This window comes from Nicotiana attenuata, unplaced genomic scaffold (genome assembly GCF_001879085.1).
Source record: "Nicotiana attenuata strain UT unplaced genomic scaffold, NIATTr2, whole genome shotgun sequence".
NCBI classification, from domain to species: domain Eukaryota; kingdom Viridiplantae; phylum Streptophyta; class Magnoliopsida; order Solanales; family Solanaceae; genus Nicotiana; species Nicotiana attenuata.
Window position 1 is genome coordinate 61153 of NW_017673141.1, and position 20879 is coordinate 82031.

Consider the following 20879-nt stretch of genomic DNA (forward strand, 5'->3'; position numbering starts at 1 on the left):
ATAGGTTGGTCTAGAACAATCCCAAATAGAGGTCCTAATACCTCCAGGGCCATAGGCAAGGGACGGGTAGTGCACGCATAGGGTACGGTTTAGAATCAACTAGTGCGCTTAAGTAGCAACTTAAATATAGTAATTGGGTAGTAAGGAGATGATAGCCCGTGCGCTAATGCTATGAGTAACACCCCGACTTAGAGGAGTTACGAAGTATTGCATGGAATGATCATATATGCTAAAGAACTTAGGACCACCCCCTTACACTCCCGTTTAAAATAAATTAAATATTGTATTTGTCCAAATTGTTTTCTTCCTTTTTTAGACTAATTCGCTTAATTTAAGTTCGGCCGGGACCCACCGTTGTGGACCTCGAGGGGTGCCTAACACCTTCCCCTCAAGGTAATTTCGAGCCCTTACCCGATCTCTGGTGATGTAAACTAGTTATATGAGTTATTTGCTCTAGGTGCCCTAACGCACCTTAATCCGTAGGTGACGACTCTTCCAATTCCCTACCCTCAAAAAGGAGTTGTCCCGGAAATGTCGAAATCCGATTTCGTGAGAAAAGGGGGGCGCGACACCCTCGTCACTACTTCTTCGAGGTTAGACTAGATACTTACTGAGTACATGTTAGTTATGTACCCACGCTACACTTCTGCACTAATCGTGCAGGAACTGAGGCAGGTGCATCTGGTTATCATCCCAGCGCACACTCCTGATTCCACGAGACTTTGCGGTGAGTTGCCTTACGAGCGCGTTCTGCAGTACCCGAAGTCTTTCTTTTGCTTTTACTTTCTGTCTTCTTCATTTCAGACAGTAGTGTAGTATTTTTGTATATTCTACTAGTGGCTCATACACTTGTGACACCAGGTCTTGGAAATTATGCTAGTAGACACTTGGTGATTTTGATTATTTACTTCGCCTCATTTGCTCTTAAATTTATTTATTTCTCATTTTATTAAATTTTCACTTGTTATTTATTGAATAATTAAAAATCAACTATTTCTAATTCCTAAAAGAAACAATCACATGGTTAGTTCACTGTCTGCTTGCCTGGCGGTAACGTTGGGCGCCATCATGGCCTACAGGAGAAATTGGGTCGTGACATCTATCTTGTACAGAGTACTTTTTGTACCACTACTTTGTTCTTTAGTTACAGTATTAAAAGGCATTTGTTTTACGTACATTTCAGGTTAGTTATAAAGATTGACATATGTGAATGTACAAACTGAATGTAAAGTATTATGATGTAACTAAATAGACGATTATTATTAATATTTACAATTTTGGTACCGACATTAATCTAAATGTCGGAATTTTTATACGACATTTTAAATAGTTGTAAAAAATGTCGGAATAAAGCATCTTAATATGACGTTTAATAAATGTCGTCATATCTCTATTTTCTTGTGGTGTAAGGTGATTTCTTTTCATCCATGTGTCTAATTTTACATGATAAAGTTATTCAATCTCTGCGAGCAAATCAGCCCGAACATATATATCATATCTATGAATAATGTGCCTGTTGCTTTAGTAATTTTTATGTGTGCTAGTCAAAAATGATCATGTGTTCGAATCGATTTACATGCAACTCAACTATTTTATGAGTGTCTGCTAGCTTCCACCAGTGTAAATATCGAGTAATGTTGTCCTCCAATAACTAGACAGATAAAGATCACCTTTTTGTCTCTGTTGAGATTTGAATGTGATTTTCCTATAAACTTTTATTCCACTTTATTTGGAGTAACAATTAGGTCACATTTATTTGCTCGTATTTTCTATGGATAAAAAAGCTCAAGAACAAAGCTATATCTTTCTATGAAACATAAAATACAAGATATAAAATAAGTGATCGAAGACGCCTTTTTTTCCAAGGCGGAGTCCATCTCAATAAAGAAATAAATTTTAAAAGGGGATATATGAGACTTGGAGATCCGTTAATGAGATAGGGGCATAATTGGGCTAGTTTGCTAACGTCAAAGGTATTGTTATCTTATTTATAATAGTTCTGGGGCATTTGGACCAAAAGTCAAACAGAGGGTATTTTTCTTCTATTTGCAATAGTTTAGGGTTATTTTTAGCCTTTTTCGTTCTAACCGTATAATATGGACATATCGCAGTCTTTGTCCTTAATAATGGAAGTCCAACGCATTTTGGTCTTTTTCATGGTACACACACGTTGTCCTCTTTTTCATGGTACGTACACATTTTCCTCTTCAAGAACTTGCGTACACAAAAGTATAATCCATCTTAGGAGTTAGATTTGGGTGTAATTCGATGTAATTATACAGTTTGACAAGTTTGTCTACTCAAACAATTACCTGATCAGTATGAGGTGTAATTGGAGAGGTGTAATTGCAATCTCCAATTCTCAAGGGAAGGGGAGAGTGAGAATTGGTGGTAATGTTATTTTTTTAATTTTTTTCCTTTTTGTTTTTGTTTTAATTTATTTTCTTTATAACTTTTTATTTCCATTATTTTAATTATTTTATTTTATATTTACATTTTAATTTCTTTTAAAATTTTATAATATATTTTTCTTTCTGTATTATTTATCTTTTATTTCTCTACCTTTACTTCTTGTGATTTCATGTAATTGCTCGTAATGTTATTTCCTATTTATTTTATTTACTTCATTTAGCATTACTGCGTTATTATTCTAGCTTTTGCAACTACACCTCTTAATATTAGAAATAATGAGTCATTGACAAACTTGGCATATAATGAGTGATGTCATTAAAGTATAATTTCATTTTTGAATGAGCTTATAAGTTATTATGTTTTCTAATTTTAAGTTGTATTGGAACTTATATTTATTACGTTGGAATTCGACACATGTTAAACTATTTTTTTATTTTAAAATTGTGTTATATTTATGGTTCCAATTTACTTATTTTAGTAGTATTGGCTTTCACATTACATGTTGTTCATTTTTTTGTTAGAATTGATAGATTAGTTTTGTCAAACATTTGAATAATATTATGATATTATATTTATAAATATTAATTAATTTTATCAAACATGCAATCCATGATGTTCTTACAAAACGTATGTTTTTAGTTTTTATAATTAATTCAATTAAATATTATCAATTTGGAAAATTATATCAATTATTTTTACAATATTAGTTATAAATATATGATTACTAATTAATATATATTCAAGAAAAAGATATGCATCTTAAATACCAAATCTAATATCATTTATACTTATAAAAAATTATTTATATGCATATATTTATTATATTAACTTTTAAATTTTGATAATTACTTCATTTAAAATTTAATCTAATTGTGTCATTATACTTGTGTAACCAAACAATATGCTTGTAATTACACTATAATTATGTTATGACAAACAAACATGTCGTCGTAATCACAACATTGTGTAATTACTAGATTGTGTAATTACATCAATTCCAATTAGTACATGACTTTCCAAACATATCCTTACAGTGTTCCGCACACGTGGCCACTGTCCTTTGGTTGGAAGTTGGATCAACATCAAGGCTCGTGTGCCAATAATCAGCTAAGTTTTTATAGTTTAGGATGTGTTTGGAAAGTGAAGTGAGAATTGGATTTCATAAGTATAATTACATAAGTTATCTTGTTTAAATTGTTTGGTCAAATAATTACTTGGAATAAGCAATTCTGCTATTCAAATCGAAAAATATAACTGCGCTGTGCATTTGAGAAGTCAAGAATTTGTTAGGACGTCCGAGTAAAAGAATTGTCATGTCAAATTATGGAGCAAATTAACGTAAGGTACAGATTAACGTAAAAGGATTGAAAGAGATGGTTTGAGTGGTAAGTTCTTGAAAGAACATGGGTTTATTTCTACATATAATCATCGAACACTACTCTTAATAGAACAACAAAATCACAAAACTAGTTTTTGTTACAGCAAAGTAACTGAGCTATTATGATTGGATCATAAAAATTATAAATTATTGGAGATTAATGTTAAGGGAGGATAGTGTAGGATAGAGAGACTGTTTCCGAAAGACCCTCGCTCAAAAAGACGAAAATAAACAATAGATCAATGACAGCAACAGAAGCCAAAAAAAATAATATCAGCATCGTAAGAGACAGAAAATAGATGAAAAACCAATAACAATAACCAGTAATAATGCCACAGTACTATGAAGAAATGGAAAAATAGTGTGGACACTACATAAACCATTAACATTCCAAGGCGAAACACCATCAGACTAGCCCCGCCCCAGGTACAAATTATAAAAATGCTCGACTCCCTCCTAACCTTCAACCCTAATGCTCGACCTCTACACCTTTCTATCAAGAGTCATGTCCTCGAAAATTTGAAGTCGGATCATGTCGTGCCTGATCACTTCACCACAATACTTCTTACGCCGCTCTCTCCCGTTTCTCATACTTGTCAATGCCAACCGCTCACACCTCCTAACCGGGGCATCTAGGCTTCTCCTTCACACGTGCCCGAACCATCTAAGTCTCGCTTCCTGCATCTTGTCGTCCATGGGAGTCACGCCACCTTCTCCTGAATATCTTCATTCCTAATCTTATCTAGCCTTGTGAGCCCGCACATCCATCTCAACATCCTCATTTATGCTACTTTCATCTCCTAGAAATGAGAATTCTTAACTACCCAACACTCAGCCCCATACAACATGGTCGGTCTAACCACCGCTCTATAGAACTTACCTTTAAATTTCTATGGCACTCTCTTATCATACAGGACTCCAGATGCTAACCTCAATTTCATATACGGTGCGTGACATCCTCGTCTATCTCCCCACCCCCCTGGATAATTAACCCAAGGTACTTGAAACTTCCTATCTTGGGGATGACTTGTGAGTCAAGCCTCACGTCCATGTGCGCTTCCCCCGACATCGATAAACTTATACTCCAAATATTCTGTCTTAGTCCTACTCACTTGAAACCCTTAGACTCAAGGGTCTGTCTTCAAACCTCGAGTCTCTCATTGACGCCGCCTCACGTCTCATCAATCAAAACAATATCATCAGCGAACAACACACTATAGCACCTCCCCTTGAATATGGTGTGTTAGTGCATCCATCGCCAGGGCAAATAAGAACGAGTTGAGTACAGACCCTTGGTGCAACCCCATAACAACCGGAAAGTGCTCCGAGTCGCTTCCCACAGTCCTAACCCGAGTATTAGCTCCCTCATAAGTAGGCTTTGCAAGTATGAGAATTCTACGTCAGAAAATGAAAAAAGTTTCACCCGTGCAAAAAATTGTCTGCCCATATTTCAAACAATAGACAATCAAAAATTGTCTAAGTGAAACCAAAAAACAAGGATGCCTGCATATGCAACTTCGTTTTTGTTTGTTGTGTGTGGTGGGTGGGGTGGGGGGGGGGGTCCGTTCTTCTCTTTGGATTTTAGATATCATCCTCCACCTCATGCTTTTATATTTTGGATGTCATGCAAAGAATATGAACATAATCCTGTGCTGCCCGTCTTTATAACATACTCATGGTCCTGCTGCAAATGGATAAACTGAAGTATTGTGGAAGGAAAACCGCAATAGCATAGGTACCTAAGTTATTAAATGGACCAACACTTAATGAAAAGAAAACCCATAGTTAATGGTTCGACATTTCATGTACAACTCAAAGTTCAAAGCCAGAATGGAATGGATAGGAAACAACAAATTACATCCTCATATTGGCCTGAACGAGATGACACAGTCCTAGCAACTACTTTATTTCAGGTGAATAGACACGATCCCGACATCAGTGTGATCATTCGCCAACTTTCTGCAAAGAGATTCAAGTAAATCAGAGCAGGTATATTGAGAACATATTATATCAAGTAGTTTGTATAATACAAATAACGACACCATATCAGCAATCAAATGGTCTAAGGTATGAGTAAATACTAGTCCAAATTTCATCAGCTAAAAGTTAGCCAAATAGTTAAAATGATATGAAATTCCTAGCATATTCTATAGTCATTTGCAATAATGGATGGATATGAGGAATAAATACTTATCTCAATATAGGAAATAGAAAGTAAAATTCTTATCTGCTTCAGACAAAGTGTTATGGCAACATTAATAGCTACAATGTTTTCCAATACACTTGCTCAATACCAAAAGAAGTGTACCTCTTCCTTCTTCTCTTTCTTTCCTCCTGTGAAGAGCTTATAACCTCCATAGAAAGCCAAACCCCAACCAGTAAGAGAGACGATCACGAACTGCACTAGATGTCAGTTCATAATCAAACTTCAAGTTTATGATGCACACCATCTCCAAGTGTTGGTGATTAGCATACACTCAATCAAATTCTGATAACACGTTACACCCAAAAGAATATAAAGAGTGATGCAATCAACAATTGCAATGTCTGCACCAACCGGTACTAATAGAGTAATAAATAGCTTTTGGATGCACTTCAACTGCTGATTCTAAACTATCTTCTTTCTTCGGTATAAGATTAGAAAATGCCACCATGTGCGAACAACAACAACACAACTCCACCGAGTATACTGACAGATCAAAGCACAGATAATGGAGATGATACTTACAGAAAAGATAATGGAGATTCGATCAAAACAATTGCAAGTAATTGAAACAATCCCTCAAATTATTACCCTTCAAGCAATATTTATGACATTTGGTTTTTTATATAGTCCCCAGCCATATCCAACATCACATTAAAATACATGACAAATTTCAAGGGTAAAAATGAGAAAAACAATCTCCTAAAAGAAGAAAGTCTCTTTTAAACAAACATTTTTGGCATCACTTCTCATCCCTCCGCCTACAACTTCCTACAGAGAATCTGGCATTAGACATCCCTCCATCAACTGCCTCAATGGCCATCGCAAACTCCTCTCCCTCCCTCCCTCAAGCTGTTTCTGTCCACCATTTTTCAACAAGCATCAACCTCAACTCCAACCCCAAAACATGTAGAAGCTACCAATATTCTCAACTTATTAAAATGCAAAAGTCCCTGCTTCTGTACCGAAGGTTTACGAGCTTTTGAGAAAAACCTGGCAATTTTTTGTGAGATTTTGGAACAATAAGGGGGGGGGGGGGGGGGAGGTTGTGAACACAATGGTTTTATCCCCACTTCTCCAAACCATCTCACACCAGCGCTGAAAAACCTATTCCATCTTGACAGGTTGGATGTTGTGGTAGAATAAGGAGGGTTAGGGCAATGGGAATGGGAAGGGAGCTTACGAAGCTTGAGCCCATAGAGTATTGGACTACTTGGGAGTAGAATGGTGGAGGAACATGGGTTGCATGCGCATTTGTAAGAATTCTGCCTTACTAGTGGACGGAACGCAGAACTATTGCGCAGATGTAGCATTTAATCTTACGAATAGCATCTAACTTCCACTTCACAAGACACAAGCAATGTCATAGTATTACCAGAACTAAGGTTTAAAGCCACCAAATGACATCAAACGCATATAACAAACTCCCTCCGTTCCAATTTATGTGAACCTGTTTGACTGGGTACGGAGTTTAAGAAAAAATGAAGACTTTCGAAATTTGTGGTCCTAAACAAGTCAAAAAGGAGCCCAGAGTATTTGTGTGGTTATAAAAGCTTCTCATTAAGGGTAGAATTGTAAGTTTAAGCTAAATTGTTTCCAAATTTAAAAAGGTTCATTCTTTTTGGAACGGACAAAAAAGGAAATAGGTTCACATAAACTGGAACGGAGGGAGTATTCAACAGTCCAAGGCTCCAAACAACATAAGCATGATGATAAGATCAAAAAGTAACAAGAGAATAAGAGGGTGTTTGGATTGGCTTTTAAGCTGGTCAAATCAACTTTTAAGCTCTTTTTAGCTTTTTTCAGTGTTTGGCAAAATTAAAAAATGCTTAAAATGAGTTTAAAACTGCTTAAAACAAGACAAAAGCAATAAGTTGGGCAACCCCAACTTATTGCTTTTTGGCTTAAAAGTTATTTCTGCTGAAAAGTCACTTTTTTAAGCCAATCCAAACGGGCTCTAAGTCATAAACAGTGAAGAACAGGAAGTTCGATTGTTTCAAGGATAGGCAAGATGATAACATCAAATGCACCAAACAAACCCAAGAAAGCTTAAACAAGTAGAAAAGAAAATTGTAAGCATTCTGAAAAACTCACATGCTCTTCTTTCCATTTTGATGGGCTCATTGGGTCCTGCCAAAAGTTCACCTTTGGAGGACCATGATGGTCTGCATCACAAAGAATAACATTAATGATTTTACTGAATCAGACGAATGCATTCCAAAATGATATTATAAATGGCATTAGAGCTCGCATTGTTTACTTGTGGTAGAACACGACAAACAAAGCCAGGAACTCGATATCAGATTTCTACTCACTTTTTTCCCCATTTTCAAGTCACATTCCAATTTTTCTCAGTTTCAAATTGTTGAAGATAAGGTTCAAAAATATCTTTTCCATCCAATGTGAACTAAGTTAGAATCAGCATACAGGTTAAAAGACTTAACTTGAACAATAACTAATGTACAATGGAGCAAAACAGCTAGAAGGTACAAATAGGCAATTACAACAACAACAACAACATCCCAGTATAATCCCACAAGTGGGGTCTGGGGAGGGTAATATGTACGCAGACCTTACCCCTACCCCGAGGGGCAGAGAGGCTGTTTCCAGGAGACAAGGTACAAATAGGCAATTAAGAGAGTAAAATATAACATAACAACAACTCCTCTTCAAAGCCAATCTGGTTGGCCTCGGCTATATAAAACCTTTATATCCATTCAGATCCATTTAGACCCCTCTGATTCCACTACTCAATATTTGTCGTATAGAAAAACTAGTGGTTCTCTAAGAACAGGAGCTTTCTAGTTGATTAAAGGTTCTCTAGATCTCGCACCTATTGTACATTGTCATACACTCTCTAACCAACTAGAAGAACTCCCGTAAAATATAACATACAACAATAACAACATACCCATGAAATCCGGGGTACTGTGAACGCAGGACGCTATTTCTGATAGACCGTCGGCTCGAAGAAAGCATAATCCCAACAATGATTAAAAGGACAAACAAAGCAGTAACAGTAGCAAGAAAAATAAGATAACCGAAGCGAAGAACTAATGTATAATAATAGAAAACTAAGAACGAAGAAAGTATGGGGGTAATACTAATACTATCGATATGCAGAAGAGAGACGCGTGACTACCAACTAACCTACTACCTTAATCCTCGACCTCCACCCTCCTATCAAGGGTCATGTCCTCAATAAGCTGAAGATGTGTCATGTCCTGCCTAATCATCTCACCAATACTTCTTCGGTCTACCTCTGCCTCTCCCGAGAGCCACCATACAAGACTGAATATTAATTAGAATATCAAAAAATGGTTCACTTAAATCATTTAAAAGAAGTTGTCAATCTTTCATTTTCTTCCATAGCCAAGAACCAAGTCACACTGCATAGAAAAGAACTATTGAGCTAAGCAATAAATTCCATAGAACTTCGGACACTAGAAACTTAAGTGTAATATTTCATATTACACTCTCTTTTTGGATCCTTTCCAAAAAGATTGACACATTACTATTTTTTTACAAGGTAAGAAATGAAACATTATTACATTCAAAACATCTTTAATATATAGATTCCTACTATTGCTTTAATGACATTCTTTTAGGAATGACATGAAAAAATGAAAATGAAAACTTCTAGCAGCACTTTTGGTATATTATACATATTTAGCTTCTGAGTCAAATTCTTTCTTTCTTTCTTAAATTCCACATCAGTCAAATACTAAAACTAAGAGAGTAAAAATTACTCCCTCTGTACCACTTTAAGTGTCTTTTAAGGTTTTAGCATGTGCATTAAGAACAAAGCATTATTAACCAAAATTACTCATATTTTCCCTCACTTTATCACTCCTAGTAATACTTACTCAATTGGTTATCTCTCAAACCACATTAATCTTTCCTCAATTAATACTAACTCAATTAACGTGCCTTCTTCATCAATTCTAACTAACCTTAACGACTCCCAAATTCTTGTATCTTCCCATCTTCATTTTAACATGGGTAAACTTGTTGAACAAATATTTTGTTCCACTAAAGTTTTCATTCACTTTTCAACATAAAATTTAATTAGCGCCAAAATTTCATTCAACTTCCAAAATTTAATTTGACAATTTTATTCACCTTATATTGTACTTAAACTAAAATTTTAATATTTCCCACCAAAAATATCCTACAAAAGAACGCTCAGCTTTTTCAAATGTTGAACCAAACATGGCTACAAAACAAAGTTATCAAATTCCATGATTCAAATAGATATAAACATGTCTGTTGAACCTGGCCTCAATCTTAATTCAACCTACACAACAGTTGAAATATCTTGAGCAAATTACATTGAGTCAGAGAGACAATAGCACACAAACTGCAAGCATGACAGGAAGAATTAGACATAAATACTTGTATGTATAGATCCTATTTGTAACTTGATATTGCTCATATGGCTTAAAACATAAGAACGTGATATCTCTACAACTTATATTTCAGGAGAAAAAATGATTTCCTGTATTGTAAAACCTTTCTGCAATAAAACTTTTATACATATTTAAACATCTTATCCTTTCAAATTTCTTTCCTTTTCACTTAATATTTCTTACGTATTTATTCGGTCCATAATATACAATAATACTCCACAAAAAGTGCCACCAATTTTTCTACAATATTCTGCCTTTTAGTATTACGAATCGCAGCCAATTTCTAACCGTGCATGCCTGTAATTTTTTTGTATCCATTACAATCATTTTTTGTATGCTTCACCTTTTTTTAAAATTATGCGCAAATAGATATAAAGACAATTGCAATGTATATCAATAATTATCACAACTATCGAAGAAATTAGAAAACTTAAGTAATAATGAACATAAAGCAATATTTGAATGCTATTTAAAAAATGTGATGGAAAATTGAAAAAAAGAAAAAAGAGTGACGAGAATGACGGCATCACTGTTTTCAATTTCAACACTGACAATTCAATGCGTTTGAAAACAATCAAAATCTGGTGTCTATAATGATGTATTTAATCAATGGACAAGAAATTGTAGTCGTAAGAGAATTGAGCTTGACTTTGATCACATTTGAGAGATTATTTTTCATGTAGACGGACAAAGCCTTAAATTCTAGCTTGTTCAGTGGATATGCCGAATAGCACTTGGCATAAGCGCTTACAAATAAATAAAAGCTCGTTCGCAATTTGGCATATCAATGCTTAAATGCGGTAATATACAACGTGATCCAATTTTTATTGATATATCTAACATTGTTCATATTGATGAAAAATGGTTCTACATGACAGAACAATCTGGGTATTACCATCAGATGAGATGAGCCACTTCGAAGTTGCAAGAACAAACATTTAATTGGGAGTCATGTTTCGAGTTGTTTTAGTACATCTGAACTTAGATGCACAAGGAAATGAATTGTTCTTTAGAAAAATTAGTTTATTTCTTTTTGTCACACTAGATAATTCAATTTCCTTGTGAAAAAAGGGAATAAATCATTTTTTCTCGAAAACAATTCATCTCCTTATGCATCAAACCTTGGAAGTGCTTAAGCAACTAGAAATATGACTCTTCCAATAAAAAATTTGCTCCTGTAACTTCAAAGTGTCTCATCTTCATCAAGTAGCAAATAATAACTCTAAGATTATTTTGTCATCTAAAACCCGTTCCTCATCAATATGAAAGATGTTTAACATGTCGATGAAAATTGGATCACGTGTTTATTACCTTCAAGCATTGATATGCAAAATTGTAAATAAGATCCTTTTTAATAAGACTTTATAGAACTTGAATACCTTTGTATATCTCCGCATTATAAGTGCTAAACAAAGTATTCAACATATCCACTAAACAAGCTAGATTCTAAATATTAGTTTGTCTATGAAAAGAGACCAACCGAAAGTGATCAAAGTCAAGCTCAATTCTATTACGATCACATTTTTTTACTTTTCAATTAAATAGTTCATTATGTACACCATTTTCTTTAGAATGGCATCGGTATATTATATTAGAGCAAAAGTTGTCATGTAGCCATATTTACAATTCGAAAAGCCACGTTAGAGTATTCTTTGCTATCTTACAAGGATTTTATCTTGTCAAGTAAAAAACTCTGCGTTATCTACAAAACATTCTTTACGCTAAAAGTGAAACAAGAAAAATATAGTCCAGCTTGACTTTTTAAGTGGGATTGCAGCTTTCTTAAAAGCATCTTGCATTTCTCTTTCAAAATTGTTCACCAAATACATGCATGCACCGTTGTCCACCATATCTTCCGATTCAAACACCGAACATTGTAATTCCAACAACTCAAGAAGTCACAAGTAGACTTGGGCACCTTTTTAGATCTTCAAAATAGGAACAAGCCCACGTTAAAGGTAATGCAAAAAAATATGGATATGATTGCTTTTGTGGTGTTGAACTGCATTCTCAAAAAAGACATCTGGAACATAAATTGAAACCCCTTCCAAAATGAGATTTTCCTTCCATTTCCAACCTTAATACTTGTGTTAGCTGCCTAAGGTTCCCAAAACATCCATAATGGATTTTCAAACCCCAACCCCTTAAGGGATGTAAACTTTTTTAGTGCACTATTAGCCATCTTGTTTATATTTATCACATATTACTCTACTCCATAAAGTAATCCATAGTATATCTCTGTAGCCATTTCATAAGACGACTCTTAATATGTGCTTTCAGGTTCCGGTTGTCTAATCCACCTTCCTTTTTAGTGGTACCAAGAGTGTTACCACTGTCTTATCTCTAGTACTTGCCAAATAAAGTTCCTCCTCATTGAGTCAATACTTTTTCCCACCTTGGCTGGTAAAGGGAATAAGAACATAACATTGGTTGGCAATGCATCTAGCACATTACCCACCAAAATACCATTCCCTATGATGAAAGATATTAACTCATCCACCTTGCCAATCTTTTTTCACACCTTTCCAAAATCACATCCAAAACATTCTTAAAGTTTTTTGCGTCAAGAGACAATCCCAAATAAGCAGTTGGCAATGAACCCACCTTGCAATCAAGGATAGTTGCTAAGACATGATTACCTGAATACTTCTTTGACAAGAGAAAAGCATACTCTTTCTCCAATTCACATGTAAGAGAAACAACTTGAAAAGTGTCCAAGATCAATCTCAAGTCCCTTACTTGAGCAACACCGGCTTCACAAAAAGCCAAAAAATCATCAGCATTCAGGAGGTGAGAGATCTTTAGATTGTTACTATTAACGCCTTCCATCCGACCATTTCCCCCTTTTCAACCTTCAATATGTTATTGAACTCTCCATAGCTATTATATAAAAGAAAGCAGCCAATAGGTTACCTTGCCACAAACCTCTATCAGAGGGAACCTTCTGGACAACCATTGACAAGAATAACTTATACAAAAGCATATAAAATTAATCTATTGGCCATACACCATTTCAATAGGATCCACGGGACTTGACCTTTAAGTCTGGTGTCCACACATTCATTGGCAGCATCAAAAATCGGATGACCCTAGATGAAAGCCATGTGATGTCCATCCACAAGTTTATCCACCACTTTCTTGAGCCTCTTAGCAAATAACTTGGAAATAATCATATATACATTGTCTATCAAACTGATTGGCCATACGCCTTTTCAATAGGATCCACGGGACTTGACCTTTAAGTCTGGTGTCCACACATTCATTGGCAGCATCAAAAATCGGACGACCCTAGATGAAAGTCATGTGATGTTCATCCACAAGTTTATCCACCACTTTCTTGAGCCTCTTAGCAAATAACTTGGAAATAATCTTATATACATTGTCTATCGGACTGATTGGTCTGGAACCCCACGCATCATTATTTTTGGGATCATAGCCACATATGAAGCATAAATTCGTGAAGAATCCCTTATTGTGAAAATTCTGCACTATCTTCATGAAATCAACAACATACCCAATATATTCTCACAAGTGGGGTTTGGGGAGAGTAGTGTGCAAGTAGACCTTACCCTTACCTAGAGAGGCTGTTTCCGAAAGACCCTCGACTTAGGTAAGCATAGTAATCAGTAGTAAAGAAATACAATATGTAAAAACGAAAAATTATGGGAAGGAAACATAACCAATAGCGAGAGTCAAACAAAACGAACCAGAAGCAATATCAAGTAATAATATGCAAAGAATAAACCACAACTAGCATAATACTAAAGCTACTAGTAAGAAAAGTACGCTATATTACCCACTAACCTTCTACCCAAATATTCGACCTCCACAACTTTCTATCAAGAGTCATGTCCTTAAGTTGCAGAAGCGCTATATCATGCCTAATCACCTCTTGCCCAATAGTTTTTATGCCTCCCTCTACCCCTCCCTAGACCCCCATGTGCAACATCTCACACCTCCTTACTGGGGCCTCCGGACATCTCCTCTTTACATGCCCGCACCATCTCGCCTCACTTTCCGCAGCTTATCCTCCATAAGGGCCACCCCCACCTTATCTCAAATAACCACATTCCTGATCTTGTTTTTTCTCGTATGCGCACACACCCATCTAAATATCTTCATGAGATCATCTTTCAAAATACCCCAACATTTGTGGAAGAAACCCATAAAAACCAATCTGGACCAGGAGCTTTATCAAAGGCACACATTTTTAAACTCTCAAAGACGTCATGTTCATCGAACTCTTTCTGCATCCACTCTATCTCCTCGTCTGTGATGCAAGAACAACCCAACAAGTTATGTTCATGTCTCTAATTTTCAGTTTCAACATATGATTGCTAATAGAAGGATCTATATTCCTTCTTTATCTCCTGTGTATCAGCTATTGTTTCACCTTGGATCTCCAGCTTATCAGTATGGTTGATCCTCTGAATTGCACGTTCATCTTGACTTAAGCAAATGGAGATATACAGCATATTTTTATTGTTTCCAAATGTGTTGAACTGTACGTTCATCATTACTTAAGGTTTCTAATTTCTTAATTGATGGTTGTGATAATTTCTCATTTACATTGCTATCGTCTATATCCATTAAATAAAATAGGAATAAAAGAAAAGAAAAGAAAAATGATGATAATATATACTAAAAATTACATGAATATTAGAGTAAAATTAAAATGTCCTGCGCTGTTAGAAATTGGCTGCAATTCACAACACTAAAAGGCATAATGCTATAAAAAATTAATAACAAAGTTTACTGGAATAATATTGTATATATGGACAAGATAAAAAATAAACGAGTAAAAAATATTAAGTGAAAAGGAAAACATTTTAAAGGCACAACATTTTTAAAAAATATGCACGCAACGAGTTGCAATAAGGTTTTACAACAAAAAAAATGAATTTTTTCCTCTTAAAATATAGGTTGCAAGAATGTCAAGTTCTATCTTATATTTGAAGTCAAATGACAGCGTCAAGTTACAAGAGTATTGGCGTCTAATTCTTCCTATGATGCTTGCAGTCCTACTTCCATTTGTGCATCATCTTTTGTACTTGGCTCAACATTTAGATCGAATAAAAAGTAAAAAGATGTCTCAACCATTGAGTAGGTTGAATTGAGATGGAGGTCAGGTTCAACATGCAGATTCATCTATTTGAATTGATTTGTCTAGTAGCCATGTTTAGTTCAATATTTATAAAAGTTAAGCCTTCTTTTATAAGATATTTTCGTTGAAAATGTTAAACCTTTTCTATAAGATGAATAAATTGAATTTTGAATAATGAATAAAAATTTGGCAATTTTAAGTTAGAAAGTGAACGAAAATTTTGGTAGAACAAAACTTTGCTTCAACAAATTTGTCCATGTTAAAATGACAATGGAGAAGGTAATTTTGGAAGGAGAGTTAGAATTGATGAAAAGGCAGTTAATCAGCAAGTATTAATATGGAAAAGATTAATAAGCTTAAAAAATAATTAATCGAGTGAGTATTAGGCCTCATTTGTTTGCACTTAATGGAGGTCTGAATCTTGATCATTCAGATTTCAGACATTAAGTGCGTTTATTTTTAAAGTCTGAATCTTAATTATTCAGATCTTAATCACTAAGTGCGTTTGTTTTTTTTACTTCACAACCACTTAATGAGTCTGAATAGGTCTATATGATTAAGATCTATAACAGAGACTTAATTTCATTAAGATACTATCACATTTCATTATTAACTGCCGTCACCGCCTACCATTATCAACTACCACCATGCCGCTGCCACCACCATACTCAACCACCCCCACCACCACCATCATCTTCAATCATAGCCGCCACCATTATCGACCATCACCACCCACTATTCCCACCACTCCGACCACCATCATTCTCACCCAAAATCAACACTCATCCACCTCAACTACCAGAACTGACCACCCTATCACCACCAACCACAACCGGCACTGCCCATCTTTATAACCTACCACAACCCACCCACCACCTTCCTCAATCACAACTATTACCACCACCCGCCATTATTAACTATCACCACCACCAATCATAATCGGCACCACTACCAATCACTACTAGTTACTAGCATGAACCACCATCATCAACCAAAACTACCACCAACCACCGCCTCTAGTCGGCATTCACCCGTTAGCCATCACTACCAACAACTATCATATTTTAAAAAACTATATATTTTATTGATAGAATATTAGATTAGTTAGTATTTCATTTGAATTTTATGTTTATTAATTTTCAAATAAAGATAAGTTTTATACATTCAGATGTCAAAAATCAAACAGTCTTAATTATTTATTATACACATCTTAATATATTCAGATGTGTATTCAGATTTAGATGTCTTAATTTTAATACACATCTTGATATTCAGATGTGTAATCAGATTCAGACGTCGTAATCTTAAAAAAAAACAAATGAGGCCTTAGTAGGCGTAATAAAGTGAGAGTAAATGCATGTGTAATTTAATATATTATACTATCATGGCCGAAGCTACACTTTGGTAAGGGTGGTCAATTGACCATCCTTTGTCGGAAAATTACACTGCATATTTAGGTAACATATCAGGTTTTAGAGGTACATAATATATACTGAACACCCTTTGTCAGAATTTTTTTACTTCTTTTAAGTTTGAACAACCTTGAGGAAATTTCTGGCTTCGCCACTGTATACTATTGTACTTAAAGTTTTTTAATGGATATGCTTTTGCTTATAACACTTAGGAATCGTTCTATTTGTATTGCAACAGCTTTATTGCCCACCACATACTACTCTCTCTGAAGCCAACTTTTGTTTTTTTTACAGGGGAGCAAAATTAAAAGAGAAACTAATTGAAATATTAAAGTTAAAAGAGAAAAAAAATTAATTGTTATGACATATAATACAAAATACCAATTATTAAAAAAAAGGTAGATCCTAACAAATAAAGAAAACTTCAGTTTATGCTTTGAACGAATTCATAATCAAATTTAGCTTTAAATTTGATATTATTTTGATTATAGTAGAATGCTAAAGGGGAAAATTTAATTAAAATATCACAATATAAAAATATACAAGATATGGCGGAAAGTATTTGGAATAGGTTTTGAGGGATTTGAGGGACAATTATGTCTTTAACCATGTTTATGCAAGTATTAAAAACCCTTAGTTTGCTATGTATTAGTTATACATAGGATAATACCTAATAGGATGTACGTACTAATTATACATAGGTTGACAAAATACCAATCAATAGATTCATAAAACACAAAGTTAATGCTTGCATTGCTTTTTCAAATACCTCCTACCAAGCGAACCCTAAAACAGATGGAGAATTAATCACTTTTGACCTTTAAATAGCAAGGATAAAACTTGGAAAAAAATAATTCTGCCATTGTTTTCTAAAGCACATATATGTTGAAATTTTATTTTTGGGCTAATAGAACACTTAAAATGGAATGGAACGGAGGGAATATGAATTCTCCTTTACTAAATTGACAAGTCAAGCCAAGTGCGTCTGATAAAACAAAATTCTACTACGAACGAAACAAAACGCCAACATTGAATTAAGCCCAATATTAAATGTTAAAGTTAGAAATTTAGACAAAATTTATCAATCAGTCAACTACGCTAAAGCTTCTCTATATCAATTCCACTCCTCACGCTAAATTCGTTCTCATACAATTTAAAGAAAAATCTAGTGAAGAGGAAAATTTACCACCGCCGCCAGCCAGACCGCGCCGCTGGATAAGGAGGGCGCCTTGGCTCGTACTGTTAACTGATTTGTAAGCGGAGAGCCGAGAGAGAGTTGCGGATTGGCGCGCCGCCGCCGTCCACGCTGCCATATTTTAGTGTTTTAACGATCGAGTTGCACAGAATTTCTCGGTGATTGTGGAGATAAAAAGTTGCACAGTGATGCAAGTTACCAGAAATGCATACGATAAATGGCTTTTTCCGATTGTTATTGAATAATTAGCATCCTGGGCCTTGGGCCTAGATTTGTTTTAGGAACTCGGCCTAACCCAATATAAAGTAGAAGAATTAAGAGGAATTTTCAGAAATGGTAATTGTTTATTGCCTATTAACTTCCTACTAGTATAGTGCCCGCGCGATGCGCGGAAAATACGGAGAAAAAATATAATAAATTATTAACTTACTTGCTTAACCACCTCATATTTTTATAACTTGATCAATCATAAAATTTAAACCATTTGATCGACGAAAGTTTATAATACGGCAAGTAAGATAGGAAAAATTATTTTATGTAGCCTAAATTGCCGTAACATCTTGTGTTATGTGCAATGAGATTCAAATTTAACTTAACTTACTATAATTATGTGATTTAGTTATGTATGCATTATAATGATGGCTAAGTAACAGAAGTGTATGTGTAATCACATATAATGTATTTAATAATTTTTTATAAACACTTGGTGCTATTACCGTTATATACATAGAGTGTAAAGTATCAATAACATTAAGTGCTTTAATCCCTCTTGCTTCTTCCTCCAAAGAAAGCATGCATTAAATCCTAGAACATATGCCAAGGAAGATGGTCATCGCAAGACTTCTATCAAAATGGTTCTCTTACCTTGTGATAGACTTTGAAGAAGCCCATCATATCCCTAAAAACACCAATTTCCTCCGTAGATAAACTTAACATCTTAGCTTTTTAGAGTATTTTTTGTTAAGATTGCAAATTTTTCCTTTTCCTATAATTGAATATATAAATAAAGCTCTTTGAGGAGGAAAAAAGTAGCGGAATGACTTGGATACAGTGGACTTTCCTTAGAGGCGTTCTTCTAGGAACCGCAATCTTCTTTGGATAAGAATAATAAACTACCTGATTTCCACTACAAACTACATGCTTCCTTGGATTAAATTCAGTTTTTAGAACTCGAAGCCCGAGAAAAAGCCGAAAGCAATCAAAAATTAAATAAAATTACATTTATTTATTTTTCCATGTGAGTTCAACATGAAAACTATATATAGCTTCATCAATAATATACCAAATCAACCGCTCATCCCCAGTTGATATAGAGAGAAAGACATTATGAAATCACATTTATAGTTTAGTAGCAAGTAAAATTTGGCTCAACTTGGAGATTAGTATTTTAAGAAACTTGAAGAATTACTCGCTGCAAATAATTTTTCTATATGTAATATTTATGTCATATATCAAATAGAATTCTAATTGGATATAGGAACTAATAAGTTCCAGAAATCTGTAGCCTAAAAAAAGTTATATTCTCGGCATGCCATAATCTTCTTCATATAAATGACCCACATTGAAATGCCATATCTCATTTTTTAATCTACATCACTTTTCACAATTTTTTGTTTAGTAGGTGCAACTTCCTATCATGCCAAGTTGATGCATAAACAATTTCAATATTCAAAGACTTACTAAAAAAATAAAGACCCAAAAGGCTAAAACATTTATCTGCATTATTGCATGATGACTAACATCATGTTCAGAACCACACAATTCTTTAATTCTCTCTTCCATCACCCAATGGATATCAATAGGACTGCTATAAAAGCAATTTTCTGCCTCTTAAGTAGAGTTTTATGCCCATTTGTCCATTCACTCAATTTTTTGCTAATATAAACTGATAAATTAGGAGATAGAAGCATATATGAGCACCTATTAAACTGGTTTGTTATAGTCCTTTGGGTTCACAAATTATGTGACACTAAAATTTTTTGACAGGAGGATGACTAACGACAGAAATAAAGGTCAATAGATAGTAAATTTGAAAATTGTAATGTTCACGTAAGAGCCCATAAATTTGGATATTTTACCTAGCTCAAATCTGTTTGCATTCACATCAGCACCAATAATTCTTGAAGCCCCTGCAATGGTTGGTTTAATAAGGAACATTTCATATATTACGTGTGAATACGATCTACCCAATAATGAAATCTCTATTAAATCAAAGGTACTTATATAGTTAGCGAATAATTTTTTGTTGAATATATTATTTATTATATTAACCAATATTTTATTAGAGCTAACATTGTCTTCTTTGGAACATAATCAAACGCACCATGCCTAAATGTATTTTGGAACTTACCACATATAACATTGTCGTTTCATCTTGATTGGCTTGAAATTGTTAGAACAAAAGCTCAATTTCTGAATTTTGTATACTGCTTGTTTGCATAGTTTGCTCTTTTTGTGGAAACTATGCTGAATTTATATCTCTCTTAGGTGAGAATTATAGTATTGAAAATGCTAAGAATATTGGCAAAAGAATAAAGTAATGAGATCTCCAAAAGAAATAGTGGCTGCCCAAAAGTTTTCATGGTAAAATATGAGATCCGCAAGTATGTTTTTGTCACTATTAACTTTCTTCGTTCTTTTATCTTATAGCTATACCAGAAAATGATCATAATTCACAAAGCAAATAAGCATCGGACAAATAAAAATATGTGCACTTATAAAAGATGGATCTATTTTTTAGTAACTAACTTTTCTTTTTTGTCAGGT

At 34.4% G+C, this 20879-nt stretch overlaps 1 protein-coding gene across 1 annotated transcript; it reads right to left on the reverse strand.

The window, feature by feature from the left end:
* Window positions 1–5426: 5426 nt before the first annotated feature.
* Window positions 5427–18336, reverse strand: LOC109215565. Its single transcript, XM_019379657.1, has 4 exons — window positions 18105–18336; window positions 8088–8158; window positions 6099–6188; window positions 5427–5749 (listed from the first exon to the last, which is right to left on the reverse strand). Exons 1-4 carry the CDS (start codon window positions 18229–18231, stop codon window positions 5735–5737), a joined length of 303 nt encoding a protein of 100 aa, XP_019235202.1. The 5' UTR covers window positions 18232–18336; the 3' UTR covers window positions 5427–5734.
* Window positions 18337–20879: the final 2543 nt, after the last annotated feature.